Source organism: Enhydra lutris, unplaced genomic scaffold (genome assembly GCF_002288905.1).
Source record: "Enhydra lutris kenyoni isolate GAN:26980312 unplaced genomic scaffold, ASM228890v2 scaffoldscaffold30, whole genome shotgun sequence".
NCBI lineage: Eukaryota > Metazoa > Chordata > Mammalia > Carnivora > Mustelidae > Enhydra > Enhydra lutris.
Window position 1 is genome coordinate 16,395,960 of NW_019154114.1, and position 26,311 is coordinate 16,422,270.

The 26,311-nt window shown below is 53.8% G+C and overlaps 1 protein-coding gene across 2 annotated transcripts in view; it reads left to right on the forward strand.

Annotated features, from left to right (window-relative positions):
- The window catches only part of LOC111152978 (phospholipase C gamma 2), a 140,304-nt gene continuing 113,993 nt past the window's right edge, over positions 1-26,311 (forward strand). The window contains exon 1 of one of the 2 annotated variants that reach the window (XM_022511757.1): positions 1-246. In XM_022511757.1, coding sequence (XP_022367465.1) covers positions 54-246 — 193 coding nt within the window. In that variant the 5' untranslated portion in view covers positions 1-53. Of the gene's footprint in view, positions 247-16,827; positions 17,125-26,311 lie in introns of those variants that run through there. The other variant, XM_022511758.1, reaches the window with a different exon arrangement.

Below are 26,311 nucleotides of genomic sequence, written 5' to 3' on the forward strand. Positions count from 1 at the left end.
TGCCCTTCTAGCATCCTCTTCCCTCACTCCTCCCACCCCTTCTTCTGCCGAGAATGACTGCCCCGGCCAACGCGGACACCCTCCCCGAACACGAGAAGAGTCAGATCAAGAGGGCGCTGGAGCTGGGCACGGTGATGACGGTGTTCAGCTTCCGCAAGTCCACCCCGGAGCGGAGGACCGTCCAAGTCATCATGGAGACCCGCCAGGTGGCCTGGAGCAAGACCGCCGACAAGATCGAGGGTTTCTGTGAGTGACCCTGGAGCCCCGGCCTGTGCACCTGTCCCCTCCCCGTATGCGCGTGCTGGCTTCATACCTTCTCTTCTTCTTCTGGAAATGCACGTGTGGCCGTTCTGTCTGGGTCTCCTCCGCTGGGGTTTAGAGCAGGTGGGGGAAGTTTGTCCAGAAACGCCCTGGTGAAGCGACAGAGGCTTGCGTGGGCCAGCTTGGAAGTGACATTGCGGTGGCTCACCTGGTCTGGTGGGGGTGTGCGCCCTGCCGGACGGCACGGCGGATCCTTTAGTTTCTGCTGCTGGTCAAGCGCTCTGCCCTCCTCCTGACCCAGGGACGGAGCTGCAGAGACTCCAGCCTTGCGAGCCACATGCCTGTTTGGTTTTACCAAGAACCACAGCACCAGGGGCATTTGCTCTGGGTGGGCAGAGTGTGTCACTGAGGGTTCTGTAGCTTTTAAATGAAGTTCTGGTCCTGGGGGCGGGGTCTTCTGTCCCCACCGGCCTTAGATTGGGCAATTTGCTCAGTTCCTAAAGTTTTTTAACAAACGCAGTAAGGAGGTTTAAGCAATTTTCAGTTGCAGACTTGCTTTAATTTGCCTTTTCTTTTAAATGGACTCCTTCTTTAAAATGTCAGTGCAATTGAAAAATTAAAATACACACTGGGGAGAAGAAATCAAACAATTCATTAATACAGATCTCTCCTCCCCAGCCCCACCCTGTGCCCCAGGGCGAGCTCATTACCAAGCTCTTCTGTCTTCCAGAGTATTCTGTGCTTGGGTCCTGTGCAGGTTGCCTTTTTTTTTTTTTTTTTTTTTTTGCAGGATGGGTCCCTACTACTTAAACTTCTGCACCTTTGTTTCTTTTTCTAATGATTATTTGGCGGTGGGTTCTGATCCACACATGAGTCTACCTGATTCTTTAGTGGCCACATGGCGTCTGACTGCTCCTAAGGGTCCGAGCCCCCGGAGACGGACATGGGGTTTATTTCTGGTCTTTTGCTATTAGCTGCTGCCCCCATGCTTCCATTCCACCCCCCACTTTTTTTTTTTTTTTAATAATAGTGCTATTGAGATAGAATTCACATACCACACAATTCAGCCACTGAAAACGATCAATTCAGTGGGTTTTAGTCTATTCACAGGTCTGTGCAATCAACCACCTCCATCAATTTTAGGATCTTTTCATCACCTCAGAAAGAAACCCTGACCCTGGCGGCCCTCACCCACCTCCCCTGCCCTAAGCAACCCCGAGTCCATGTTCTGTCTCCATAGAACACCCTGTTCTGGACATTTCCTACAAATGGAATTCTGTAATACGAGGCCTTTAGTGTCTGGCATCACTCCCTTAGCATGACGTTCCCAGGGTCCATCCGCGCTGGGGTGCGTGTCGGGACGTCCTTCCTCTGTGTGGTTGAGCCGTACCCCATCATGTGGATTTCCCGCCCACCGATGGACTTTGGGTTGCTGCTACTTTGTGGCAACTGTGAATCCTGTGGCTGTGAGCGTTCGTGTGTAAGTCTTCCTGTGGGTGTATGTTTTCATTTCTCTTGGGCATATGCCTGGGAGTGTAACTGCTGGGTCATACGGTAATTATGTTTAATTATTTTAGGAACTGCCAGACTGTTTCCAAGGGGGTTACAGCATTTGGCATTCCCACCAGCCGTGTGTGGGGGTCATTCTCGCATGCTTTTATTCTTCTGACCTGGGCACCCCTGAAGGACAGCTTCCTTTAAGTGTTATTTCTGAGTCAAAGGGCAGTTGGGCAGCACCCCCCCCCCGCACCCCCAACACCCGTGAGGTCCCTGTTCCCAAGCTTGAAGCCATGCTTCAGTGGATTCTGAACTTGGGCATTCAAAGGTGGACTCTGCTATCTTGGCATTTTTCTCCATTCGATTTCTTGTCATGAGTCAGATGAAACAGCTTTCCAAAAGGCTTCTCCTGGCTTTGGAGCCAAGCAGGTCTCAGGTGGCACAGAGCCCAAAACCCCGCTTTGAAAATGCCCATGTGAGCGAGCATCCAACTTTCCTCCCAATTTTGCTGGCATTTAGCTGCACTTGACCTCCCAAGTGGCCCGGAACCCTGTTGGAGCTGGGGTGGGGGTGGGGGCCTGCAGGGAAAATGCAGGGGTACCATGCTGAGAGGGGGCAGTGGGTCCCAAGCTTGACTGACAGTCAGAAATGCCTGGGGGGCTTTTAAAAGCACAAGCTACTGGAACGTTCTCCTGAAGCTCATTCTACGGGGCGTGAGGTGGGATTTTGGCTCCTGAAATCATGTCCTGTAGCTCTCCGCCTTCAGTTAAATAAATGCAGTTCTGTCTTCTCCCTGGAGAGTTTGAGGATGACTGTCATTCACCAGGTAGTTTGGGATTCAGTGTTTTAATCCGCTCCCCAGTGGTCCTGGTAATTAGCTGGGTTTGGTGTATGCCGCTGCTGAGACTTCCACGCATGCTGCTGTCCCTCCTTCCGTAGCTGAGCGTGGGCTCTGCCGGCCACTGTCCTAGGTACTGAAGACGTGGACGCAATTAGCTTCCGATCCTCACGGAGCCAGCTTTGTTGCACAAGGTGCGAGCAGCATGGGGTTTGACTGGGAGCACTGTTGGAGGAGCACGGCTGTGTGGCCGTGGGCGAGCTCCATCTGCTTTCTGAGATTTAATTCTCTCGTCTCGAAAGGGAATGCTACTGGTGTCCACCCGGCAGGGTTATGGCTGGGAATGAATAGATGAGTTAATGATACGTCAGATGGCTTCAAGATGGTGTGTGGCACGGGGTCGGCACTCACGCAGTGGGAACCTCTGCGGTATGTTTGCCATTCTTGTTGCTAACGACTGGTATCCAGCTTGTCTGGGGGTGGCAAAGTCTTGCTCATGCGTTTGGACTTTTTCTGGAGGGCAGCGGGGGTCCACCGAAGGGTTTGCTGACGACGCGATCCCGTTGGCATTTTGAAACGTGCTGTGGCAGTCCTGTGTGAGACGGCTGTGTTCTTGGTAAAGAAACTGAGAAAGCCAGTTCTGGGGGAAAGAGCTTAGTAACTGCGCTCCCTGCCCACTCAGAGAGCAAGCCTCCAGGTCCTCGATGAGGCCTCTCAGGGCTGAGTTTCCAGCCCGCTGTTTTAAGGGTGACCTCCCGAGGGGGACCCAGGCCACAGTGTTCCTTCAGGGCTGCTAGTTAGCAGGACCGTGCAGTTTACTGGGATGCCTGCTGGCTAGCGTGAGGGAGCACGGGCAGGTGGCTTTGGAGTCCTTGGCAGATGGTGTGTGACTTGTGGACAGGTATCCTACAACTCCCCCCTCCTGCCCTGCTGCCCATGCAGGCCAGGGTCTCAGTAGACACACATGGGTCCTGCTGTCTAAAGCAGGGAGTGGTTCTCCCCAGGGCCATCTTCCCCTCCCCGGCCCGCAACGCCCCACCACAACCAGGAGCCTGTAGCAATGCCTGGAGATAATTTTAATTGTCATCATTGGGGGTGGGGCGTATGCTCCTGGCATCGCATAGATCCAGACCACGGATGTTTCCAAACCTCTTACAATGCACGGGACAGCCTGTACCACAAATCATAATCCAGTACCGACTGTCCATGGGGCCGAGGTGGAGAAACGCTGATTTCAGGTGACATGTTGCTTTGCTTGGAGCCATGAGGTGTCAGTAGGTATAACGGTCTCTCTGGACCCTGCCATGGAGAGGCACTTATACGTGTTCAGCCCATATTGGCTGTCCTATCCGGAGCTGGACCATGGGGCGACAGGAAGAAGTGTGGGGCCCCTGCCCCAGTGGGGAACGGACTCCGAAGCCAGCCAAGGAGGGGGGGTCATGTGGCGAGGACTACAGTGAGGGTCTGGCCTGTAGCTTGTGAGGAAGGGCGGCTCTTAACCCACCTGGGTGTGAGGGACATCGTAGGCAATAGGGGGAGGCCTCCTTGCAGGGGAGCTTCTCGTTGGGGGAGGTGAGGGAGGGGCTGCCAGGTGCCTGCAGGCTGGCTGGCCTGACACGGGGTCCACGGGTGCCCCTGACCGTGACTGAGGAGGTTTGTGGGTCAGAGATTAGGGCAGGGCCCCCCTGGGCGAGTTTACTCTTCGTGGCCTAGACTGAGGTCATTTGGTGGGATTCAACTGGTGTGTCTCTTGGTCTGGAAGGTTCCAGAATCTTCACTCCCACATCTGGTGCCCTGGTGGCAATGGCTGACTGGGTGTCTCCTGCCTCTAGCTAGTCCCAGAGTAGTTGGACTTACGATGGTGCTTGGCATCCCCCCGGAGGGTGGGTTCCAAGAGTCGTAGGCGGAAGCAGCAGGACTTCTTAGGGCTTAGCCCCAAGTCCCAGCACATCCTTTGTACTGGCTCAGGTCATTGAGGCCAACTTGGGTTCAAGAAATGGGGAATCTCCTCTTGGAGGAGGAGAGGCCTGCGTGTCCAGGGTGGGAAGGAGCTGGTAGTCCCTGGCCACTGTGAGGGCACCTGGACTCTGGATCCAGACTTGTAGCTCAAGAGTATGTGCTCTGGTGTGCCCTGTGCCTCAGTTTCCCTCTCTGTCAAAGTGAGATGATAGCTCCTATCGAGTATAAATTAGATGAATTTTAGGATAGGCAAGAGTTCAGTGGATTTTATGTACTTTTTTTTTTTTTTTAATATGTGGGAGGTACTGCGTAGTTGGAATGTAACACAATAAAAGAAAAAAAGAAAAAGACACTGGTGGGGCGTCCCAAGGCCTGGCTTGTAATGAAGACTGTGGATCTTGAACCACTGACCTTGGCTGTCCGTCTTCCTCTTGCTTTCCAAAGGGAATGGTAAGATGGTGACTGGGAAGCCTTCCAGCGCCGGCCTCCTGGAGCTCCCCTGAACATAGGGAGGGAGCTCGTGGGACAGCTGGGAACTGCTGTGTGTGTGGTTTTTCTTTCCTTCCGGAGGCACCAGCTGAGTCTCCTGTAGAAAAGAGCCCACTTGGGTTAAACCTTCAGGGTCCTCCTGCATCTTCTGCATTTGGGAGGCCTGGAATGTGGCTCGGGAACTGACGAGACTCCCCGTTTGTGGAGTCCGAATAGGGCTGGTGCGGCCATGAGCTCCTTTGAGGGAGCGGACGGCAGCCGTCTCCACTGAATGGGCATGTTTCCCGAGGCTTTCACTTGTGCTTGTGCATGTTTTCTCCATCTGTTTATTTTTGGCAAGTTGTGGCTGCCCATGAATTGAGGGGTTCTCGGAAATAAGAGCTGTCCCGGAGCCCTGGTGTGGGGTTCTTGGCTTGCACCCCCCCCCCACCCCGAGGATGATGCTGGCGTGGCTGATGACGAGAGCCACCTCTGACAAGTGCTGTCTGTGTACCGGTCCCGTGTGCAAGCGCGTCACGGACACTGGCCCGTCAGCTCCTCACAGCGACCCCAGGACGCAGCCATCCTCCCTGAGCTATTTACGAGGACACGGAGTCCTGGGGATCTAGGAGCTGCGCCCAAGGCCACACAGCCACAAAAGGGCAGAACTACACTTTGTGCTCGTCCTGTCTGCCATCAGAGTCCCGAATCTTCTTCCTGTTGTGTTTCTTTGTCCTCCTGGGGGCTCTTGGTTGGTGCAGTTCTGTGCATGATAGAGAAGGACTCTGCTGGGGACCCAGAAACAGCGGCTCTGCTCAGACTTCGTTGTTGACGACGGTGGCGGTGGGGAGCATCCCTTCCTTCTATGTGCAGAGGACACGCTCTGCGGGGTGCTGGAGATGCCGGGAGGAAGGGGGCTCTCCATGCGCCCTGGGGAGCTGGGGGACAGGTGCGCCAGGAAACCGCATGGCGTGGACGAGTGCGGACAGCCAGAGCCTGTGAAAGGGTGGTGGTTGCTGTTTTTCGGCTAGTTCTGAAATCCCGCCTGGGCTTCATAGTCATTAAAAAAAATATATATATTTTTGAAAGTTGTTATTTTTTCAAAATGTTTTCAAAACCTTGGAGAAGTGGCTGTTTTTCCGCTGGCATGTTCCATTTAAGAAGAAACCCAAATTCTTTCAGTCAAACATCCCATCAGAGAGAAGACTCAGCCAACATCTTCCCTGTCTGTAAACTGATTTATTGGTTGATTTAGATGTGCAGTACCGGTACACGATAGCACAGACTCCAGATCCCAGTGCCTGGGGTCTGATCCCAACCCTGCCCCTTAGCTGGGGTGTGATCTGGGGTCACTTGTCATCTCTTTGTGTCCCCATTTCCATGCCTTTAAAAAAACTAATGGAAGAGCCAACTGCGTGAGACCTTGGGGAGCATTAAATGAGTGCATGGGAAATGCTTTCAACATTGCTGAGCACAATGGAGACAGATGCTCAAGTCTTCGCTGCTCTTGTCATCCTTGTCACGGTCACTGTCACTGTCCTAACCAAACGTAAAGGCAAATGGTACTATAGAAAGGATGAGATGAAAATTAGAACTCTCATCTACATAGTGATTTTCCTTCCTGACCCTCTCTGGGGTATATATTCTCCATGATAGAGATTGCTGGTGTAAAAAATAGAATTGACCTTTTTATTCTTTTTTTTAACTTACTTTCTTTCTTTCTTTATTAAAGCATGCACGGGCGGAGGGGAGGGGAGAGCAGAGGGAGAGGGGCAAACAGACTCCATGTTGAGTGTGGAGCCTGATGTAGGGCTCAATCTCACAACACTGACACCATGACCTGAGCTGAAATCGAGAGTTGGATGCTTAACCACGATCCATCCAAGAGTTGACGGAACCATCCAGGAACCCCAAACTTTTTATTCTTGGTATTGACTCAGACCTGCTTGTACGCTGGATAGGTAAGGACTTGGTTTCTGTGGTTGTTCAAGGGCTTTCTGTCCTGGATAATGATCACTCGATGTTCTTAGAATTTGTCCCTTTGTTGATTTAGGAAATACTCAGAGAGGACGGAGTGAGTGTTGGGTGTCACACTTGCTGTTGGGGGTGAAGTGGTGAACAGGGCAATGGAGATCTGTAAAGGAGCCTCTAGTGCCTGTAGTTTTATGGGGAAGAAAAAGCCAAACTAATCATTCGATCATTTGGGATCGTGATGGATGCTAGGAAGGAAAGAAACCGGGCGCTGTGACAGAGTGACCAGTGAAGAACACTGTTAGTAGGGCTGGTGTCCGAGAAGCCTCTCAGTGGAGGTGACGTTTGAGCTGAGACTTAGTGTGTGAGAAGGAGAGAGCCACAGGAAGCTCTGTGGGGAGAGCATTCCAGGCAGAGGGCACGGCAGCCAAGCTTCTACGTGAGTCAGGGACAAAGTGCAGTAGCCTAAGATTTCTTCATACAGTACGAGTTAATCACCCAAGTCATGAAACAGTGGGTGGGATTGAGGGGTGGGGCTTGCTGCCTGGCACCATCACTATCCCCTAAGAGCCCTGAGACCACCTCAGGAGCCTCCGTGTCCAGCCAGCATGCAAGGGAAGAGGGAGAGTGGAGGATGCCTTAAAGGGTTTTATGGGCCAGGTCTGCAAGCTGGACGGTGCCCAACTTCCACTGACAGGAACTTGGCATGTGACCAAGGAATACTGGGAGCTGCAAGGAATACTGGGAAATGTGGCCAACCTCTGTGCTGTTAAGAATGGGAAGTGGGTTTGGTGGGCATCTTCCAGACTCTTCCATGGCCCCTACTTGTGGAGGGAGCAGAGGTGGCTGGAGGATAGAATGACGACAGGGGCTTGGTTGGCAGGGGTTAGTTCTTGTAAGAATCCAAGAAAACGAACAGCCTCACCCTGTAAGTGGCCCTAGCCAGAAGGGGAGGTGGCGGAACTGAGGACTTACCATCCTGTCTGTGACAAGTACGGTGGCTTCTCTCCACGGACTGGGCTCCCTTCCTTGTCCTAGCAGCCATGGCTAGGTCCTCCCCAGCAAAGCCTTTCTCTAGCCTGACTCCCCTGCGCTCGGCCCCTCCAGGAAGCCTGAGGTGTCCCCACTCCCCAGGGATGGGCTCCTGAGGGCGGCCTGTGATTGGCTGGGCCGTTTTGAGCCAGGGCACAGGGATTGGCTGGTTTGAGACCCGTGTCCTCTTTTGGGGGTGGGCAGGGGAGGCGACCTGTCCTGTTGGAGAGCTTGGTCTGGCTGCTTCGGGGTGCATGGGCAGGCGTGGGTCCCCGCCATGGGTTGAATTGTGACCTCCCCCCAGATTCACACATCGAAGCCCTGACCCCTTGTATCTCAGCATGTGACCTCATTTAGAAATAAGATATTTGCTGATGTATTCGTTAAGTTCCTGCTGGCGCCGGCTGGGCCCCTAGTCCAGTATGACCGTGTCCTTAAAAGGGGGAGAGACACACAGGGACAGAAGGCCCAGTGACGAGGACACAGGTGGGAGGGGGCATCTACAAGCTGAGGCATACCACTGGTTGTCGGCAGTGCCAGAAGGTCAGGGAGAGGCACGGGACGGATTGTCCTTCTCAGCCCTCACAGGAACCACCCCTGCCAGCCACCTGACCTTGGGCTTTGAGCCTCTAGGGCTGTGAGACAATAAACTTCTGTTGTTGAAGCTACCCAGTCTGTGGTATTTTGTTATGGCGGTCCTAGCAGACTAAGACACTCCCCTTTAAAAGGGGCCCAAGGGGCAGCGCGGGGAGTGTGACCAGATGTGTCCATCTGGCTGCAGATAGGACGGGCAAGTTGGAGTTGGTTGTAAAGGAATTTAGGAGCCCTAGCTTTATTTCATGTGTCCTCTTCCTTCCCAGCTCTGCTGGTCTTGACCTGGGCCACGAGGACTGGCTAACCGTGTGGACTGTGGGGCCAGCCTGTGTAGGTTTGAATCCTGACTCTCTAGCTCTTTAGCTGTGTGACCTTGGGCACGAGACTTCCCTCTCTGTGCCTCCGTTTGCTCGTCTGTGAAATGGGAAGGAAGGAGGTGGTGGCTGACTTCCAGAGCTGTCAGGAGGCTCGTGTGCACTCCTGTGGATCCCTTGTGGCTTACACATCTTTCCTGCCTCTGGGAAGTACACCCCCTGAATTCTCTCCTCCAAGCAATCAAGCCTCCGCTTTGAAGGACCCCGTGCTCGTCGAGTGAGTTGTCGGTCCGCTCTGGTGCTCGCACATCTCTTCCGGATGTCAGGGAGGGAGCTGTTAAAAGCGACCCCTCCGCGAATCCTTTCAGAAGATTGCCCCCCTCCCCAGAGGACCTTAGAGATGAGCTTGCATTTTCCGTATCAGGGTAGCAAAGGGACCTGGCTTCTGTTGTCTTAGAAGAGACAGACGTGCCGTGCCGTTTGGAGTGGGAGCCAGAAATCCTGGTGTCGGCATTTCCTGCCCTCTGGGAGGGCATGACTTGGAGCCAGGCCCTCGGTGGTTCGTCTTCTCCCCAGACTGGGAGCTCTGGGCGGCAGGCACCTGTCTGTCCTGCTGACCAGCGAGCAGTCCCCAGTGCCCCGCCCGTGCCTGGCTCACAGGGGATGCCGCCCGGGTGTGTGTCAAGTGGACTGGAAAGGAGCTAGATGCCCCTCTCAGCGCCTGCCTACCTTTTTCTCCCCAGAGACGAGAGGATCTGGGGTTAAGCTAGGGCATCCCTATGGCAACTTCCCTTTTATAGCCACACACGCAGGGGTTCCGGTCTCGCCCCTGTGCTCACTGGCCGCATGACCCTCGGCGGTCCATGCTTCTCTGTGCCTCAGTTTTCTCATGCGAGAGATGGGATGACGGCTTAGCTTCCCAGCGGGATCCTTGGGAAGATGAAATTTGTAAATGTACGTAACATGACTGGTGTGAACCTGATGGCTAATGATTGCCTGCATGGGTGTGTTCTGGAAACGTTTGCAGGGCTGTGTGTGCGTGTGTGTGCACATGTGTGGCCCCTACATAGCGGTCACCACCTCCTCTGTCTTGTGCACACAGGGGGTCTTTTAGGGTTCTGGGCTCCTGGATTCCAGCCTTGGGTGGGCCAGCAGCTCCCCCCCGGCCTTTCTCCTTGGAGGCTGGGGAGGCCCGCCCTTGGGGAGCAGGAGTATCAACAGGCCAGTGGTGATGTTTGGAAATACAATTGGAGACCTTGCCAGTTTAGAGCAGGGGGGCCTCTGTCGTTCTCCCAGCAGAGCTGGAGGAAGCTTTCACCTGCCCCAAGCTGCGCTGGTGGCCGAGGGTGGGCGTGGGCTGCGGGGTGAGACGTGTCTATTATGTGAGGGATTCTGTTCCGAGGAGAGGAAGAGGAACGTGGAGACCGGCCAAGTTAGTGTCCGCACAGCATGACCCAGACGGGGCGAGGAGACCTTGCGGGGCCCATGGTCAGGGGTGGGGTGGGATTCCCCTCTCCGGACTGGGGTCTGCGGGATGTCATTGGTAGGGGTCCCCTCCCTGTCATGCCTGCCGGATCCCGGCTGCTGCCGGCCTCTGCCGGTGGGCCTGGGGCCTGGCTGGAGAAGGACCCAAGTTCCCGGAGAGCTGAGAAGGGCCCAAGCTGGGGTACTGAGTGGGAAGGTTACACCAGTCGTCTGCTGGAGACGACTCTGAGCTGAGCCCCTCTGACCACCTTGCGCTCGGCCTGATGAAAATGACTCTGATTTTGTTCTCCTCGGAGAACTAACAAGTCTTCACGAGGAGAAACCTCTTTAACTACAACTGGGGGAGGGTCACAGCCCCTTCCCCCTGACCCAGAGGCATGTGTGTGAATACTTGGTCTACAGCCTTCTGGATTTTTTTTTTTTTTTTGCAAGACCTAGGTACATTTTTATAAAAGACAATCCTTTTATAAAAGACACCTTAAAGGTGTCATGCCTTTTCTGTTTTGTGCTGTATTGTGTCCACTTCTTACTGTAAGCTGTTGTCTTAAGGCCTGACAGCCTGGGTTCGAATCTCAGCGCTGCCACTTAAAATGTCGGCGACCTGGACAAGTTGGTTAGCTTCTCATGGTACCGGTCTGAAAAGTGGGGTCATAGTCGTGCCTCCCTTAAGGGATTCTCACGGAGATGAAGTGAGCCCATTGCGTGGCACACTTCGAGATAACGCCTCACGAGTATCCCAGAGCCCCCAGAAAGAGTCCACTGCTGTTGCTGCCGCTGGGATGACGCTGATGACGGAGACCGTGATTACTGTGCACTCTGGGGTAAGCAGAACAAGGCCCCCCTGCCCCGCCCCAGGACGCCCCCCTCCTAATCTCCAGGATCTGTGACTCTGTTACCCTGTAGGGCAAAGGGCTCTCTACAGATGTGATGAGGTTAAGAATCTGGAGCTGCAAAGCTTATTCTGGGTTAGCTGGGTGGGCCCAGGGTAATCACAATGGTTCCCTAAGTGAAAGACAGAGGGAGGAGACTCAGATCGGAAGAGAGGAGGTGATGACAGAGCGGAGGTCAGAGAGGTCCACTTAGTTGCTTTGAAGGTGGAAGGGATCCATGAACCAGCCACGGGCCGCCCCCAGAAGCCGGAAGAGGCTCGGGAGCGGATCCCGCATAGAGCCCTCCCGACACCTTGATTCTGGCCCCGGGAGACCCATCCCTGGCTTCCAGCCTGAGCAAGTGTAGGATCGTGAATGTGTGTCGTTCCCGGTCACTGAGTCTGTGGTGACTTGTTACAGCAGCCATAGGACAGGAATGCACCCTTCTCTCCAACTTAGACAAATCATACTGGCTTTGGGCCTTTGTTCTGAAGGATAAGATATTATGCGTGGAGCTAAACATACTGCTTCCTCTCTGGGGAAACCAGGTTGTAGCTTTGGTAATTATTCCCACGCATATTTTTTACATTTCAAAAAAACACAACCCCTTAATCTTTAATTAGCCTATGATCTGTTCCTTGTGAGGTGCCGCACTGACACCGGCGGCTTTAAGTGCCCTTAGAGTTCACTCAGGGAGTGTCCACGGATAGGACACCTGTCCTTTCAGTGATGTTTATTTTGATTTCCTGCAGAGGAAATCTTTCCAACTACACGCCTTCTGTTTTGTTTTAAATGGCTACAACCTCTCCACCTTATCTTTTTATTTTTATTTGTTTAGTCAATTTTCTATTTTTGGATATCATGAAGCTTACTCTTCGGCTATGTTAGACCCCGATTCTGGGAATGTTCTTGGTGCTAACCGTCAGGCGCACCCCCGGTTATCTCCAGAGGCTGAATGTCAAGAAGAGTTGGTGGAAGGGAAGGCTGCGTCCTGGGCTCGGGGCACAGTGTTCCGTGGTCCCCAGGGAGGCCGCACTGACTGGCAGGCACGCCCGCCACCCTTGCTAGCGTCTGGGTGTCTGTGGACTTTCACAGATGGGACATTCATAGGCAGGGACGGGTCTCCTGAGCGTTGTCCTTCCTTCTCCCTTTAGGGCATTTGTTCTGTCCGGGGCTGTGGAAGCAGCAGCCCGAAGCCCCCGGTGGCTGAAGGCCGTGCATCTCACCACGGCCTCCACGCGACCACTTGGGATGGCGGAATGGAAACTTGGGAACCCATTCTGTGTGCCGAGGCTGCCGACAGGTCCTCATTGAACCCACACGGCAACCCCGTGAAGTTGGTAGTTTCCTCATCTTTTTTTTTTTTTTTTTTTTAAGATTTTATTTATTTATATGACAGAGACAGTGAGAGAGGGAACAAAGCAGGGGGAGTGGGAATGGGAGAAGCAGACTCCCCACTGAGCTGGAAGCCTGATGTGAGGCTCAATCCCACGACCCTGGCATCATGACCCAAGCAGAAGGCAGATGCTTAATGACTGAGCCACCCAGGCGCCCCTTTTCTTCAACAACTTCTTTTTTTTTCTTTTTTAAAGATTTTTTAAAAAATTTATTTATTTGACAGAGATCACAAATAGGCAGAGAGGCAGGCAGAGAGAGAAGGGGAAGCAGGCTCCCCACTGAGCAGAGGACCCGATGTGGGACTCGATCCCAGGACCCTGAGATCATGACCCGAGCCGAAGGCAGAGGCTTAACCTACTGAGCCCCCCAGACGCCCCTCCTCAACTTCTTGATGGGAAATTGAATGTGGAGGGAAATTGAGTCATTTCTGAGACAGACAGGGTGTGGTTTAGTTACTCTTATCGCTCCGCTCATGTGTGTGTCAGGCCATCTTCTGGGGCGAGGTGGATGTCCTGCTCCTTTCTTGAGAAGAAGGCTTAGAAGGACCTTCCATTTGGGAATTGGTTCCAAACGCACGTAACTATAGAGAGTTGCCAGCCAGAGCTGGGTCTGCCAGGAAGAGGCTGAGATCTGATTCCCTGAGGCAGGTGGCGTCTGGTCCGTCTCTACTTCTAACATCGGGGGCTCCCCATGGGTGCTTAGTAAATGTGTGCCATTGAGCTACTACTCTCTCTCTCTCTGTGTCTCTCTTTTTTTTTTTTTTTATTTTTAAAGGAAGAGTCTACTTTGCGTTGGTATAGATTTGCCTTCTCTGGACATTTCCTAGAAATGGAGTCATAACAGGTCGCTTTTTCATCTGTCACGGATAACGCAGCTGTGAACATCTGTGGACGGATTCTTGTGGAAACAGGTTTTCATTCTTGGAGTACAGACCAAAAGTGGACTCGGTGGGTCGCTGGTAGCTCTGTGTTGGCTTGTTTGAGGAGTGGCTGTGTTGTCTTCCATGGTGGCTGCCCCGTTTTACTTCCCCACAGCAGCGCGGGAGCATTTGTCCGAGTCTTTGCCAACACTTGGTATTGTCTGTGTTTTTGATGAAGCCATCCTAGAGGGGTTAAGTCCCAGCTCTTTGTGTTTCTGAGTTGCATTTCCCTGACAGCTCCTTGTTCTCTGTTAAACAGAGCACCTCATAGGCCCTTTGGTTGATGCACTATTTTCCCATAGCACACTCTCTGTGGTGGTGACTCTCCTGGGGCCAGCAATGCCACCAGCGTGCTCACCTCGGGGGCGAGCTTAATGAGGAGAACATGGGTATGGACACTGATCAGCAGGGAGGTGATTCCTGGCCCGAGTCTAGAACTGTACATTTTAATCCTCATTTCTGTGGTTGGGGGGACGAAAGGACCATTTGATGAAGATGGTAGCCCACCTAAGTTTCCTTCGCGAATGTCCAGGGTCACCCAGATGCTGCGGGTGAGGTGTGGCGTAGATTGTCCTTTATTTCAAGGTTTCATGCCTCGGCTTGGCGTGTCCACTTCTCTCCTTTCCAACTGCCTCCGTGAGCCCCTCCATCTGCTGCTTGGCCACCAGCTGTCCCCTAAGGGGAGACGGAATGGGGGAGGCACAGATCCCCTAGTAATGACTGTGTATCTTGAGCACAAGCCTCGAGCCCCCTCTGCGACGTGCCTGTGCCCGCCAGCACGGGGTATCATGTGACCGTGTGTACGGATATTCACGTGTAGTTTGCGGTCATCACAGGAAGCCTGTGAGCCAGGCCCTTGAACTGGTGAGTTCCATGAGCTTGGGTGACTGTCACATTGACCGGCACAAGGTGATCCAGCTTTTTGGAAGAACGACATCAGGCCAGTTTTTCCCACCACCAGGTGCTGTAAAAACTTCAGGTTGAGCAGTTGAAAAGACAAGCCACAGACTGGGAGAAAATGTTGGCAAAACACAGCTGATCAAGGACTTGTTTCCAAAATATATAAAGAACTACCCCCCCATCCCCCCCCACCCCGGCTCTCTATTCTGTAGCCAAACTGGGCTACTTCTAGACTGGTGGTGCCCGGAAGAACCACCAATGCCAGCTGTCTGCGTAGGTTTAAATTCTTAGTCACCACGTTGAAACAGGTACAAAGGAAAAGTTAAAATTAATTTTATTTTATGTGACCCCATATATCCAAAGTACTAGTATTTCAACACGAATGCAATATAATTATTGAGACCTTATGTTCTTGTTTTTGGTCTAAATCTTCAAAATCCAGGGTGTAGGGGCACCTGGGTGTCTCATTGGGTTAAAGCCTCTGCCTTCAGCTCAGGTCATGATCTCAGGGTCCTGGGATTGAGCCCCACATCAGGCTCTCTGCTCAGCGGGGAGCCTGCTTCCTCCTCTCTCTGCCTGCCTCTCTGCCTACTTGTGATCTCTCTCTGTCAAATAAAGAAATAAAATCTCTCTCTGTCAAATAAATAAAATCTTCAAAAAAAAAAATCGAGGGTGTGTTTATCTACAGAGGATCTCCATTTGGACAATTTCGGTTTTGCTTGCTTGATAGCCGTATCTGGTTGTAGCTGCTCTGTCGGACAGTGTAGTTCTAGAACGTACCTCCTCCTTCCTTCTTGCACTACCCACTTCCTTTACTATCCCCAGGCTCTTCCTTCTTTCCCAAGTGACACAAGTGTGCTCCATGTGACCACTGCTGCGATGGTCATGATGGCAAGTCTGCTTCTTGACTCACGAGGTCCAGTTGCTTCGTTTTCCCTCAGAGATGGGATCGTACGTGTCAGCTGGCTTTGCCCTCTGCCTGGGCATCTGTCCTAGACTGAGCCGTGACACCTGATGGCTGGGCCAGAGCATCCAGTTCCAGCTCCGCTTCTGCAGATTACTGGGTGGCCCAGGTAGAACCTTCAGGGAGTAGCCTGCGTCCTGGGTGGCCTTGGTCAACGTGCTGACTGGGGAATGTGTGCATGTCCTTGTCGTGTGTGTGTACATATGCGTGTGTCTTTCTCCTGTGGCGGCTGATTTCCCAGTGTTCTGTGTCACCTGTCCTGACCGCGGAGACTGTGCGTCTGACGGCCCTGTTCCTAGAGGCTCCTAGGTGTGGGGAGCAGGAACGGAAACCGCCTCTGCCTTTCATTCCCTGTTTGTCTTTCCTCGGCCCTCCTCATTTCCTCTTTGTCTTCGTTCACAGACCTCGTCTGTGGATCAGGTCAGTGACCCGGGGTGCTGCTTTCTCTCAGCATCCACACTTGGTCCTAGTTATTTGGGACCCCAGTCCCAAGTTTGCCCACTTGCTACAATTCGTCTGCACCCCCGCACCAGATCTCACGGCACTTCTGTAACCGCTCACAGACATGAGCACGGCGGGGACGGGGAACGTGTCGCGTGGCCGGCACGCATGTTCCTCGCCGGCTTCTTGTTTCAGCTCTCCCACTGGGAACAGGTGTCCCTTTCTCAGATGGTTGTTGCCATGTTTTTCCGTTTTGTGCTTTTTGGGCGGTTTTGTTGTTTAAAGAGGCCCCCAAGTACGGTCTCGTGTTCCTGAGCACCCTAAGGCCAGGGTGTGGCTAGTGGAGAGAATGACAGGTGTATGACAAGCTTTATTCAGGCATGAGTTCTGGTGCTGTCGGTTGTGAGTTCTGTGTTAACCATCAATGTACATCGAATGAGGAGTCTTTAAGAAGAAACACAGGGGCTCCTGGCTGGCTGGCTCAGTTGGTGGAGCGTGTGACTCTTGATTGAAGGGTTGTGGGTTTGAGCCCCCATGTTGGGTATAGAGCTTACTGAACAATAAAATCTAAAAAAAAAAAAAAAAAGAAAAGAAAGAAAAGAAACACACAAAAACGAGGTTACATATTGATCAGTTGATGGAAATGTCACGACCCGGAGGCTCACAGGAACCTAACGCTGTATTTCTGTGGGAGCACTGGTTCAGTACTTGGTAATTCAGGGTTGGTGACTTTGAGGATGTGAAAGTCAGAATGCTCAGTGACTTTTAGAATGTAAGGACCGTGAAGGATAGAACATTGGCTGTATGTGTCAGTCTGGGGGGAAGATTCTGGCTCTCCTTTTGTCAGGGGCCCATTGCTTGGTCTGCCGATGTGAATTCTAGAAGAACGAGATGGGTTCTAGCCAGAAGATGGGTGGGAGAGCATGCCTCTGGCTTCTTCTCTAGAATGGAGAGAGAGAGTCTCTTGGCACCAAAGCCACCTACCAGAAGTCTCGTGGTACAACCTATAGCTCTAGGCCTGCTTCTAGAACTTTCAGGCTAGAACTCACAGTCCCTGGAAGTACCAGAGCTCGTGTTTTAGAGCGAAGAAGTTCTGTTTTGTTTTAGCGTCAGCTTCTAATACTGCAAAATAATCAAAGCCTCTGGGGAATTGGTGTGCTAGCGGTGTGTCATCAGGAGAAGACGTCAGGCTGTGGCTGTCAGACCCGTCACAGGTAGGGGCCACTAACTGGTCATCTCTTTGCGCTCATTTGCCATGGCTTCGTAGCTCCCCCCCATTACTTATTCATGTAGTCAACTGTTTATTGATAAACCAGGGGCAGTTGTTGAGTTGAGGAAAAGAGCCATGATCTTTAATTCTACGGGTGTTGTTAGGGAATGGGCAAACGTTGGTTGACCAAGGACATGAATGCCCATACCGCGAAGAGCGGTATGAGTTCTCCCACTCTCTAGGAGGGCCCTGGGAGGAGGTTTTGTACCTGACAGGAGCCCGACTGATCCAACAGTGGCCTGGCCAGTCCCAGGGGCATGCTTTGTGGCCCAGAACCCCATCTGACCTCTAGCCTGGAGGGCTGAGGGTCTGCACTTTCTGGTTGATGTGCTGGGAGAGGTCCCGTGACATCACGTGTAAGAGCAGCGTTGGACACAGACAAGCCTGGGTTGACTGCTAGCTGCGCCGTCCTGTAGTGGACCTCCCACTCGAGTATCTGTAGACGGGTGCAGTGAGGGTACCTGGCCTATGAGTGCGGCCCAGGGGCCGGCGTACCAGGCCTCAGCTCAGGCTTAGTCGAGCGCTCTTGCTGGCGGTATCCTCCTGAGGGACGGCGTTGCTTACCAGGTCCCGGACTTGCAAGGGGGAAGGTCTTTCCTGATGTCCATCTCTCAAGAAGGAGGTGCCGCTCCCCACCCCAGGCCTGGAAGCCAGTTTGGTGTTGGTGGTTCAGTGACCTGTTGCCGTATGACAAACTGTCGCAACACGGGGCTTCGGACGACAATTCCGTGGGCCAGGAGCTGGGGCAGGGCGCACCTGGCTGACGTTCCCTCCGGCTGGGCATTGGCTGGAGTCCTTCAGCCAGCCGGCTTCCACTGATGGTGGGCGGGCTCTCCTCCCTCGTCTGCCCCTCGTTGCTCTTTCCTGCAGTTTCTCTCTCCCTCCCTCCACGTGGTCAGCTTGGGGTGTCACTCTGGCACGGTGTCATTTCTGCATCTTTCGGTCAAAGCACATCATAAGGCCAGCCCCACCTTGAGGGGAGCAGGTGCTGCCTCCTGATGGGAACAGTGGTGAAGAGTTGGCGGCCGGCTTTGGTCCACCGGCCGTAGAGACCATGGTAGCCTGGGGTGTCTCTTGGCCTTGAGCTGGGACGTATCCAGATGTCTAGAAGGCAGCTCTGGGAAAGGGGCCCCTCCACAAGGTCACAGGGAGGGAGAGAAGGATGGGATGGGGAGCCCAGGCCAGGGTCAGCGTGCTTGTGCCAGATTTCGGGGCTGACGCACACACGTCTTAAGACAGAGTGGGAGGAATGGGGCCAGGTCCAGGATGGAATGTCTCTCTGCTATTTGTTTTCCGTCCCACTGTTTGTTCTCCGTGGGTAATAAGGACTTTTTTTTTTTTTTTTAAAGATTTTATTTATTTATTTGACAGATAGAGATCACAAGTAGGCAGAGAGGCAGGCAGAGAGAGAGGAGGAAGCAGGCTCCCAGCTGAGCAGAGAGCCCAATGTGGGGCTCGATCCCAGGATCTGAGATCATGACCTGAGCCAAAGGCAGAGGCTTTAACCCACTGAGCCACCCAGGCGCCCCGGTAATAAGGACTTTTGAGGGGACCAGCTTGTGTTAACTGAGATAAGGGGTGGGCATACATACAGTCTTTGGTAAGAGCATTCGGGAGTGAGAGTCTTGCTTTAGGGTCCACAAGGTGGGGTGTGGGAGGGATGTCCCCAAAAGGCACCCAGTGGGAGATGAAGCACAGGAGATTGGGGAGCAAAGATTGAGACTCGTCCCCTGGCCCCACTGCTCCTTGCTCTGTGACTGTGGGCAGTTGAGGGAGCCCCTCTGAACCTCAGTCTCTTTTTCTGCACAAAGGGGTGTCACGGAGGGATCACAGTGGCCCTCACCCCATAGGGTTGGGGTAAGCTAACACCGGTCAGATTTGTATCACAGGGTTTGGGTCAGAGTCCGTGCTTGGTGCATGTCACCTGCTGAGGGTGACGCTCACGGGGCGTCACCCTTATCCCCACGCAGGTCATGCTCGTGTAGCCTTACCTTTATCGAGCTCATTGTCATGTGGGCTTACGTTTATGATCAGGTTGTTTTGGTGATTCCTTGAGCCTGCCCTGTCTCCTTCCAGGACTAAAGCTTCCGGTTGCTGAGGCTAATTGGGAAGTGTTTCTTTTTTCCCTGGTATGGAAGGAATATGAGGTCATCATCCGCAGTCTGGGAATGCAGAAGGCTTAAGAGCCACCCCCTGGGGACAACATGGCCTGCGATCACCATTCATGCTGATGGGGTTTGGGTGAAGGGGAGCCGTTCCCATCCTTTCTGGACAGGGAAGGGAGGGGTCCTTCAGCTGGAGGGTCTCTGCTCTCCCTGGGGGGCCCAGGCTAGAGTGGTCTCCCGGTCTCCTGATGCTCACCAGGGGCTCTTGGCCAGCGCAGGTTGGGGGCCTCACAGGACCATGAGGTGCTTGTGCTTGGTCGAGCCCTCCGAATGCTGGGGACAGAAGATACAGCCCTGGGGTCATCTGTCCCCCAGGAGGGAGCTTTGGGGAGCTGTGAGGCTGCCCTCTCCTCATATGTGTCTTCGGAAGAGCCACGGCTGGGTGCTGTTTACTCTTCTGCCCACCGCTGCCTGGCTTCTGTTGACTTAACCTGTTCTGAGGTTCTTGCTCTTTCAAGGGTCTGTGGGGTCAAAGGCCGCCTGGAAGACAGAGACTCCAGCCTTGTTGTGGGGGATCCCCCGCTTGGGTGCCCGATGCCCCAGCCTCTGTGGGCACCTCTGATGCTCAGGGGCATCTTGGTGGGAAACTTACTGTAGCTCTTCAGGGAACTGTTGCCTTCACAGTTCCTCTTCAGAGGCTGGACTATGAGGCATACCCCCCCCCCCAACTTGGGGCTGTGAAAGGGGCCACCTGACAAGCCTGAGAAAGGGGACCTTGTTCCTTGTTAGGAATGATCACTTCCTCCTGAGAAGATAGGGTCTGAGAGTGGAGAGCCCTGGAGGCACCGCACTTGGCCACCTGGGGCCACATCCCAGTTAGACCCTTTAGAGATGGGTATTGGGCCTTCTTGGAGCCGGGTGGCTTTGTTCCTGTACCCACTTCACAACTACGCACTTAGGGCCTAGACGTGACAGACACTCGATGTGTTGGTGCTGGGTAAATGGAGGCAAGGGACACACACACGTCCTTCCCATGAACCTCATAGGCTGGCGGGAACAGAGCGATAATAGAAGAGAAAGGAAGATGAAGGCCTCTCCTGCCCGAAGAAGACAACTCAAGGGGGCAGAGGTGAGCCCTTGCGGGGCGTGCTCCGCCAAGCCCTGTCTGAGCGGAGATGTTCAGGCCTCAGTGTCTCCGTGTGTAAAATGGGAACAATAAGAGAACCCACGTCACTAGGCAGTTATGAAGGTAGAATGAATGACTGTGAAGCTTCTACCCTCTGAAAGCAAAGGTGTTAGAGATGTCATTGTTTTACCCTTATCTTGGCTGGAGGGCCGTCTCGTTTTTCTCCTCCGTGTGTGTGTTTGTGTGTGTGTGTGCACGCACGTGTGTGCTCCTGCCACGGGGTGTATGTGTGTGTCCTTCCACTGCTCATTTCAGTGTTGCCCAGAGGTTTTTAAGAGGGAAGGGTGCCCTTTGCCCATCTCGGAGGTCCCGGGGGCGGATTTGCACAGTGCCAGGCCACTGACCCTGCCCACGTAGGTGCCTCCCTGGCACCCTGTCCTTGCGATTCTTGCTGTATCTGTAGTTAATTCACATGCAGCACCTTGTTCAATTCCTGGCCTACAGAAGAAGCCAAATTCACGGAAGCTCTGACAGTCGGTGGGGGTCACGATCTTGGGCCTGGGCCAGACAGTCTGCGTTCCCGTGCTCGCTGGTGAGGGACCTTGGGTTAGTCACTTTGCTTCACTTAGTTGCCCCTTTTGCTTAAAATAGGGGAACATTTCTTCCATTTCATTGGGTTCTGTGTGTTAAATGAGTTACTACGTGAGTGACTGGAAGGAGGTCTGGCGTGCGCTCCCTGCCGAGGGGACAACGGTCCTCGTTGACGGTGACGATCATGCTTTCGGCTGTGTATCACCGTGTAACCAGCCGCCCCCAAACGTAGCGCCTTAGAACTTCACGGATCTATTGGGCGCGATCCTGGGCAGTGTCGCCTGGCCGTGCTGGCCTCACCTGCGCCGTGGCTGTCTGCTGGGGTGGGAGCTCCGAGACGCCTGGTTCACGTGGCTGGCGGGCGGCCGTGGCTGTGGAAGAGGCCCTGGGCCTCCACGGTGCCTGCGACCTCCTTCAGGAAGCTGGCCTGGCTTCCACATGTGCGGTTCTCCGTGACACCTTCAAAGGGGTAGAAGGCAGGAGCCTCAGAACTTGTACCCCGTGTCACTTCTGTGTCATCCGACTGGTTAGAGCGAGTCCCAGGGCCAGCCCAGATTGGAGGAGAGGGAGACAGACCCCTCTTTTCGGCAGGAGGGGCTGTGAGGTGTGATGGCTGGACTTTGCAGCATAATACGGTGTCGTCTTCATCTTAACCTTGAGGGCCACTGTCCACTCCCTCGAGCGAGCCCCCTGAGTGGCTCTGGACAACCTTCATCAGTGGGTTCAGGGTGACAGCAGCGTCCGTGAACGTTGTTGGCGAGAGGCCGGCTGTCAGGATGCCTGCTCTCGGCAAAGACTTCAGAGGTCAATGGAGAAGATCAGAGGATGAGGGGTAGTTCCTTGACTTAACACGTTTATTGGCTACTCAGGACAAGTCAGGCTCAGGCCAGGTGTGCAAGATCCAGACACGCTCCCGGCCCTCACGGGGCATGTGGTCTGTGGTGCTTATTCCTTGAGGGAGAAAAGAAGGATCAAGCTTTGGGGTTGAGAGCAAGAACTCGAAGGAGAAGTCCGATTCTGGGAGGGAGGGGGCGAGACCGAGGGACCTGGCTGTCAGCTCCGTGTTCCTTCTGACCATGTGACCTGGGCTCAGTCACTTCCTCCCAGTGGCCTGAGTCCTGATCTGTGAAGTGCGGACCAGAGCACTTGCTTCACGGGGCCGCAGCCCGGCTTCGGGGAGCTGGTGTGGGAGCTCTCAGAATTGTTCTGGTCACTTCCGTCCTCTGGGCCTTCCTGGGTTTCCTCGGTGGCGAGGGCCTTTCTGTTTAGATCATCTCTGTCTTCAGGCAGCTCCCCCTGCCTCCCCATCGGGGGTGCAGCCCTATGAGTCTCTGACCCCGTCGTGCCCCATGCGGTGACTGGCCCCCCAGGTACTGCGGACGTGTCTGCGTGGGCAGACGTCTGTCTTCCGCTGCTTGGGGCCGTGGACACCCTGTGGCTGCAGCGAAAGTCTGGAGGCCTCAGCTTCAGGAACCATCTGTCTGGAGAGGCCTGTGTTTCTGGACACTTCCAGGGCCTGGACGGCAGCCAAGCCAGAGCCATTCATCTGGGCACAGCCCTTGTCAGATGGGGGAGGCCTGGCGAGCCCTCGCAGGCAGAGGGGGCTGGTTGGAATAGCTTGCACAAGGGGCCCCTTACCCTTCCCAGGGAAACTGAGGACTGCCTAGCCCGTCACCCTGGCATGTAAGGGAGGAGGATGGACGGGAGCATTGTGGGAGCTGGCATTTAGATGGAACACGAACTGGGCTTTGCTGCTGCTTCCATAAATTAATGGGAGCTCATAATATTTGGTGAAATTTTGGTGGGAGACTCTTAAAATAAAAAATATAAATGAATACACACTTTGATTGAGAACTCTGGGCATACCCAGTACCATTATTTCATTTCATCACACCCCCCCCCCCCCCGACATTAGAATGGTTTATAACTTACCTTCCGATTTCTAGACGAGGAAGCCCAGGCTCAGAAAGGCCCAGTGACTTGCCCAAGGCCACATAGCCAGCAAGGGGCCAAGCTGGAGTCCATAACCTGGTCTGCCTGCCTCTGGGGTTTGCTGGGCATATAACGCAAAGCCCCTGCTGGGCCCGAGGCTGCTTCGATGGGGTGTGTGGGGCAGGTGGAAGCTGGTCTGTGTCCCTTCCAGAGCCAGATGGCTGGGCAGGGTTGGCAGTGGGACTCATGAATCCCCTTACACAGCTGGGCTCCTAGAAGCTAAGGATTGGGCCTGTGCACCCAGGAGACCTGAGCCCAGCCAGGTACATCTCCTGACTCTTTGTCCAGTGCTCACTCTTTCTTGGACTGACACCGTCACCCAGGACGTCTCAGGAAGTCTGGACTGTGTTCCGTTGTAGCTTTAACTTACGTGGCCTTTGGTTTTATTTTGCCATACAGGAGGAATACGTGTCCATTGTAGATGTTCCGGAAGATAGAGAAAAGCATAGAAAAGGAAAAAAAAAAAATCTCTCTCCCATTACCAGCCACCCAGGGATCACTGGAACCAAACAGGAATCTGGTTGCTTTTCTATAAAGATGTCAGACTTCTTCTTAAAGGTTTTTGATCTTCTGAAAGAAGATGTGCCTGGTGTCTTTTTTTTTTTCCTTTTAACTGTTTAGTTGGATTTTATTGAGGTCTGAGTTACGTACAGTGATACGCACCCATTTTAGAAGGTCAGTATGCTTTGACACAGGTTCGCCCACCGTTCTGATCAAGACAATCAACCCAGAAACGTGTGCTCCTGCCCCTTTGCGGTCAGTACCCTCTCCCCAGTCAACCCCTGACCTACTTGCAGCCGCTCGAAGCTTGTTCAGTTCTAGGATTTCCCATCATTGGAATTATATATATATGGTGTGTGCTCTTCTGTGTTTGGCTTCCTGTCCCATGTGATGTTCTCAAGGTTTATCGTGCTGTTGTGGATTTCGGTGGAGTGGGGGTCCGTTGTCTGTACCCCTGCATCTGTTTTCCCTAGTCTCCTGAGGGGTGACCTGGGGCACCTCAGTTTCTCCTTCTGTAGAATGGGCGGGTGGGGGGGGAGAGATTCTTGACCGCGTGATTGGACTGTTGTAAGGATTCAGGGAGCCTCTGTGAGTGACGGGAAGTAGGCCTGGTACACAGCAGGCGCCAAACAAAGTGGAGGCGCTCCGTGTTGGTAACAACCATGGTTTCCGATATCGATGGCTGTGTAACAGACGGCCCCCGGCACTTTGTGGCGGATGTAGGAGTTTCCAGTTTGGGGCTCTATTGAATAACATGGACGGAGTGAATCAAATAATTGAAAAGGGCAACTTCCTGGTTCCTGCCTTCATCATGGGCTCAGGTGCTGTGTGTCTTGGTGACCGGCTGAGCGGCAGCCGCTGCTGAGGTGGGCGGCTTTGGGTTAAGGTGGGTCCTGGGGGCGCTGATCTGCTCAGCACTGGCCCTGCGTCCTGCTCTGAGTCTGGCTCTGGTCTTGCTGGGTAGGCCCGCCGGCTTGTCTCATTTGAGCCTCAGGAAGTGGCCTCTGTAGAAAAAAAAAAACAAAAAAAAGTATGAGCAGTGGGTGGTGAGCTCTAGGCCGAGTGAGCAGATCACTGGAGCACAGAGCCCCAAAATAGACCTTTCTCTGCTAGGCCTCCAAGCAAGTGGGGGCAGAGGCAAATGTTTTGCATAGTTTCTTACCCAAAAGGAAAGGTTCTGTTGTGAGCAACTTTTTAAGACTGAAAGAAAAAAAAATAGCCCCAGAGGTCCAAATTTTTTCAGAGCAGCACAGAGTGAGAGCCACAGAAGCCTGGGTTCAAATCCCAAATCTTCCATCTGTAGGCTCTGTGACCTAGGGCAAGTGTCTCGACATCTCTGTGCCAGTGTTCTTCTGTGTTCACTGGCAAAGATGAGATCATGCTCTCTAGTGTATATGCAAAGTACCTTGCACTGCTTTTGAAAACATGGTAAGGAAGCTGCAAACATGGGTTGTCCTTTCTTCTTCTTCTTCTTCTTCTCCCTTTATCTCCTCTTTCCTTGTCCCAGAACTTATGCCTCTGTTTCTGACAACTTCCTCTGTGGCAGGCAAGAGGGGAGAGATGAGCTTTGGCTTTCCTGGGAAGGCATTTCCAAAACCATCCTTGAAGTGCTACAGTCCTCCTCTGCAGGTCACTGACGAGGAGTTGAGAGGTAGACATATAGGCATAGGGTAGGCATGGATCATGTCCCCAGAGATGTCCGTGTCCCAATCCCCGGAACCCGCAAATGTGTTACCTGATGTGGCACAAGGACTTCGCACGTCTGGTTAAGTGAAGGACGGGGAGATCGTCCTGGGTTGTCCAGGTGGGTCCACTGTCATCACAGGGTCCTTACAAGTTAAAGAGGCAGGAGGGTCAGAGTAAACAGAGGTGACAGCATGGCTGCAAACAAGGGGGCAGTTCTGTTGTTGAAGGTGGAGGAAGGGCTGTGAGCCAAGGAGGGCAGCCACCAGGCCACTCCCGGGAAGGGGGAAGCATGGTCTTCCCTAGAGCCATCAGATGGGGCTGACCCTGCCCACACCTTGCTTTTAGTCCCAGAGAGGGACAGGTAGCTTCGTACCTGGAAGAGAGTAAGTTTGTGCTGATTTAAGCCACGCAACTCGCAGAAATCTGTTGCCGCGGATGTAGGAAACCTAGCCTGCTAGGTTTGTGCTCCTGTGGCTCATGATACAGCACCCCGTGTTCGCTTCTGGGGCTTTGCCCGTCTGGCTCGGGTGGACTGTCTGATCAGACTTGGGGACGCCGGCTGTCCGGGCTGCTCGGGGGCCTGGCCTTGTTGGAGCTCCAGTCTCTGTGGGCGGGCAGCCGCGAGCCCCTGTGGCGGGGGCGGCTGCTTCAAGGAGGTGTTCTCTCTCTTCCTCCCCCTGAGCAGGAGCAGGGCGAGCGGGGCGCTGGGCCGGGCTGGGCCCACCTGGGAGCCGCCACCACACTGGGGCCCAGGGGTCCTCTGAGTCCTGCTCTCCTCCGCGCTGCAGATCTGTGCATAAGTTGGGAGAACAGTTGTTCTGTTGGGATTTGGCATGAACAGCCCCTGGAGGTGTGAGCATCAGGGACCGCGGCCAGCCTCCTTGGAGAAGCAGCCCGGGCTCGGCCCCGTGACTCTGTCAGGACCCTGCTCGGATCTGTCCAGGGCCTGCTTCCTCTGTTCCTCACGCACCACGTTGGTGAGGCGGTAGCGAGTGTTGGAGGTTGGGCGTCTAAGCTCGGTGAAAGCTGTTAAAATGAAGAAACAGCGTTGGTGCTGAGAAATGTACCCTGTCCCACGGTGGGGACCCTCTTGAGGGCGGCCCTCGTGTGATCTCCGCCCCTTGTGTCCT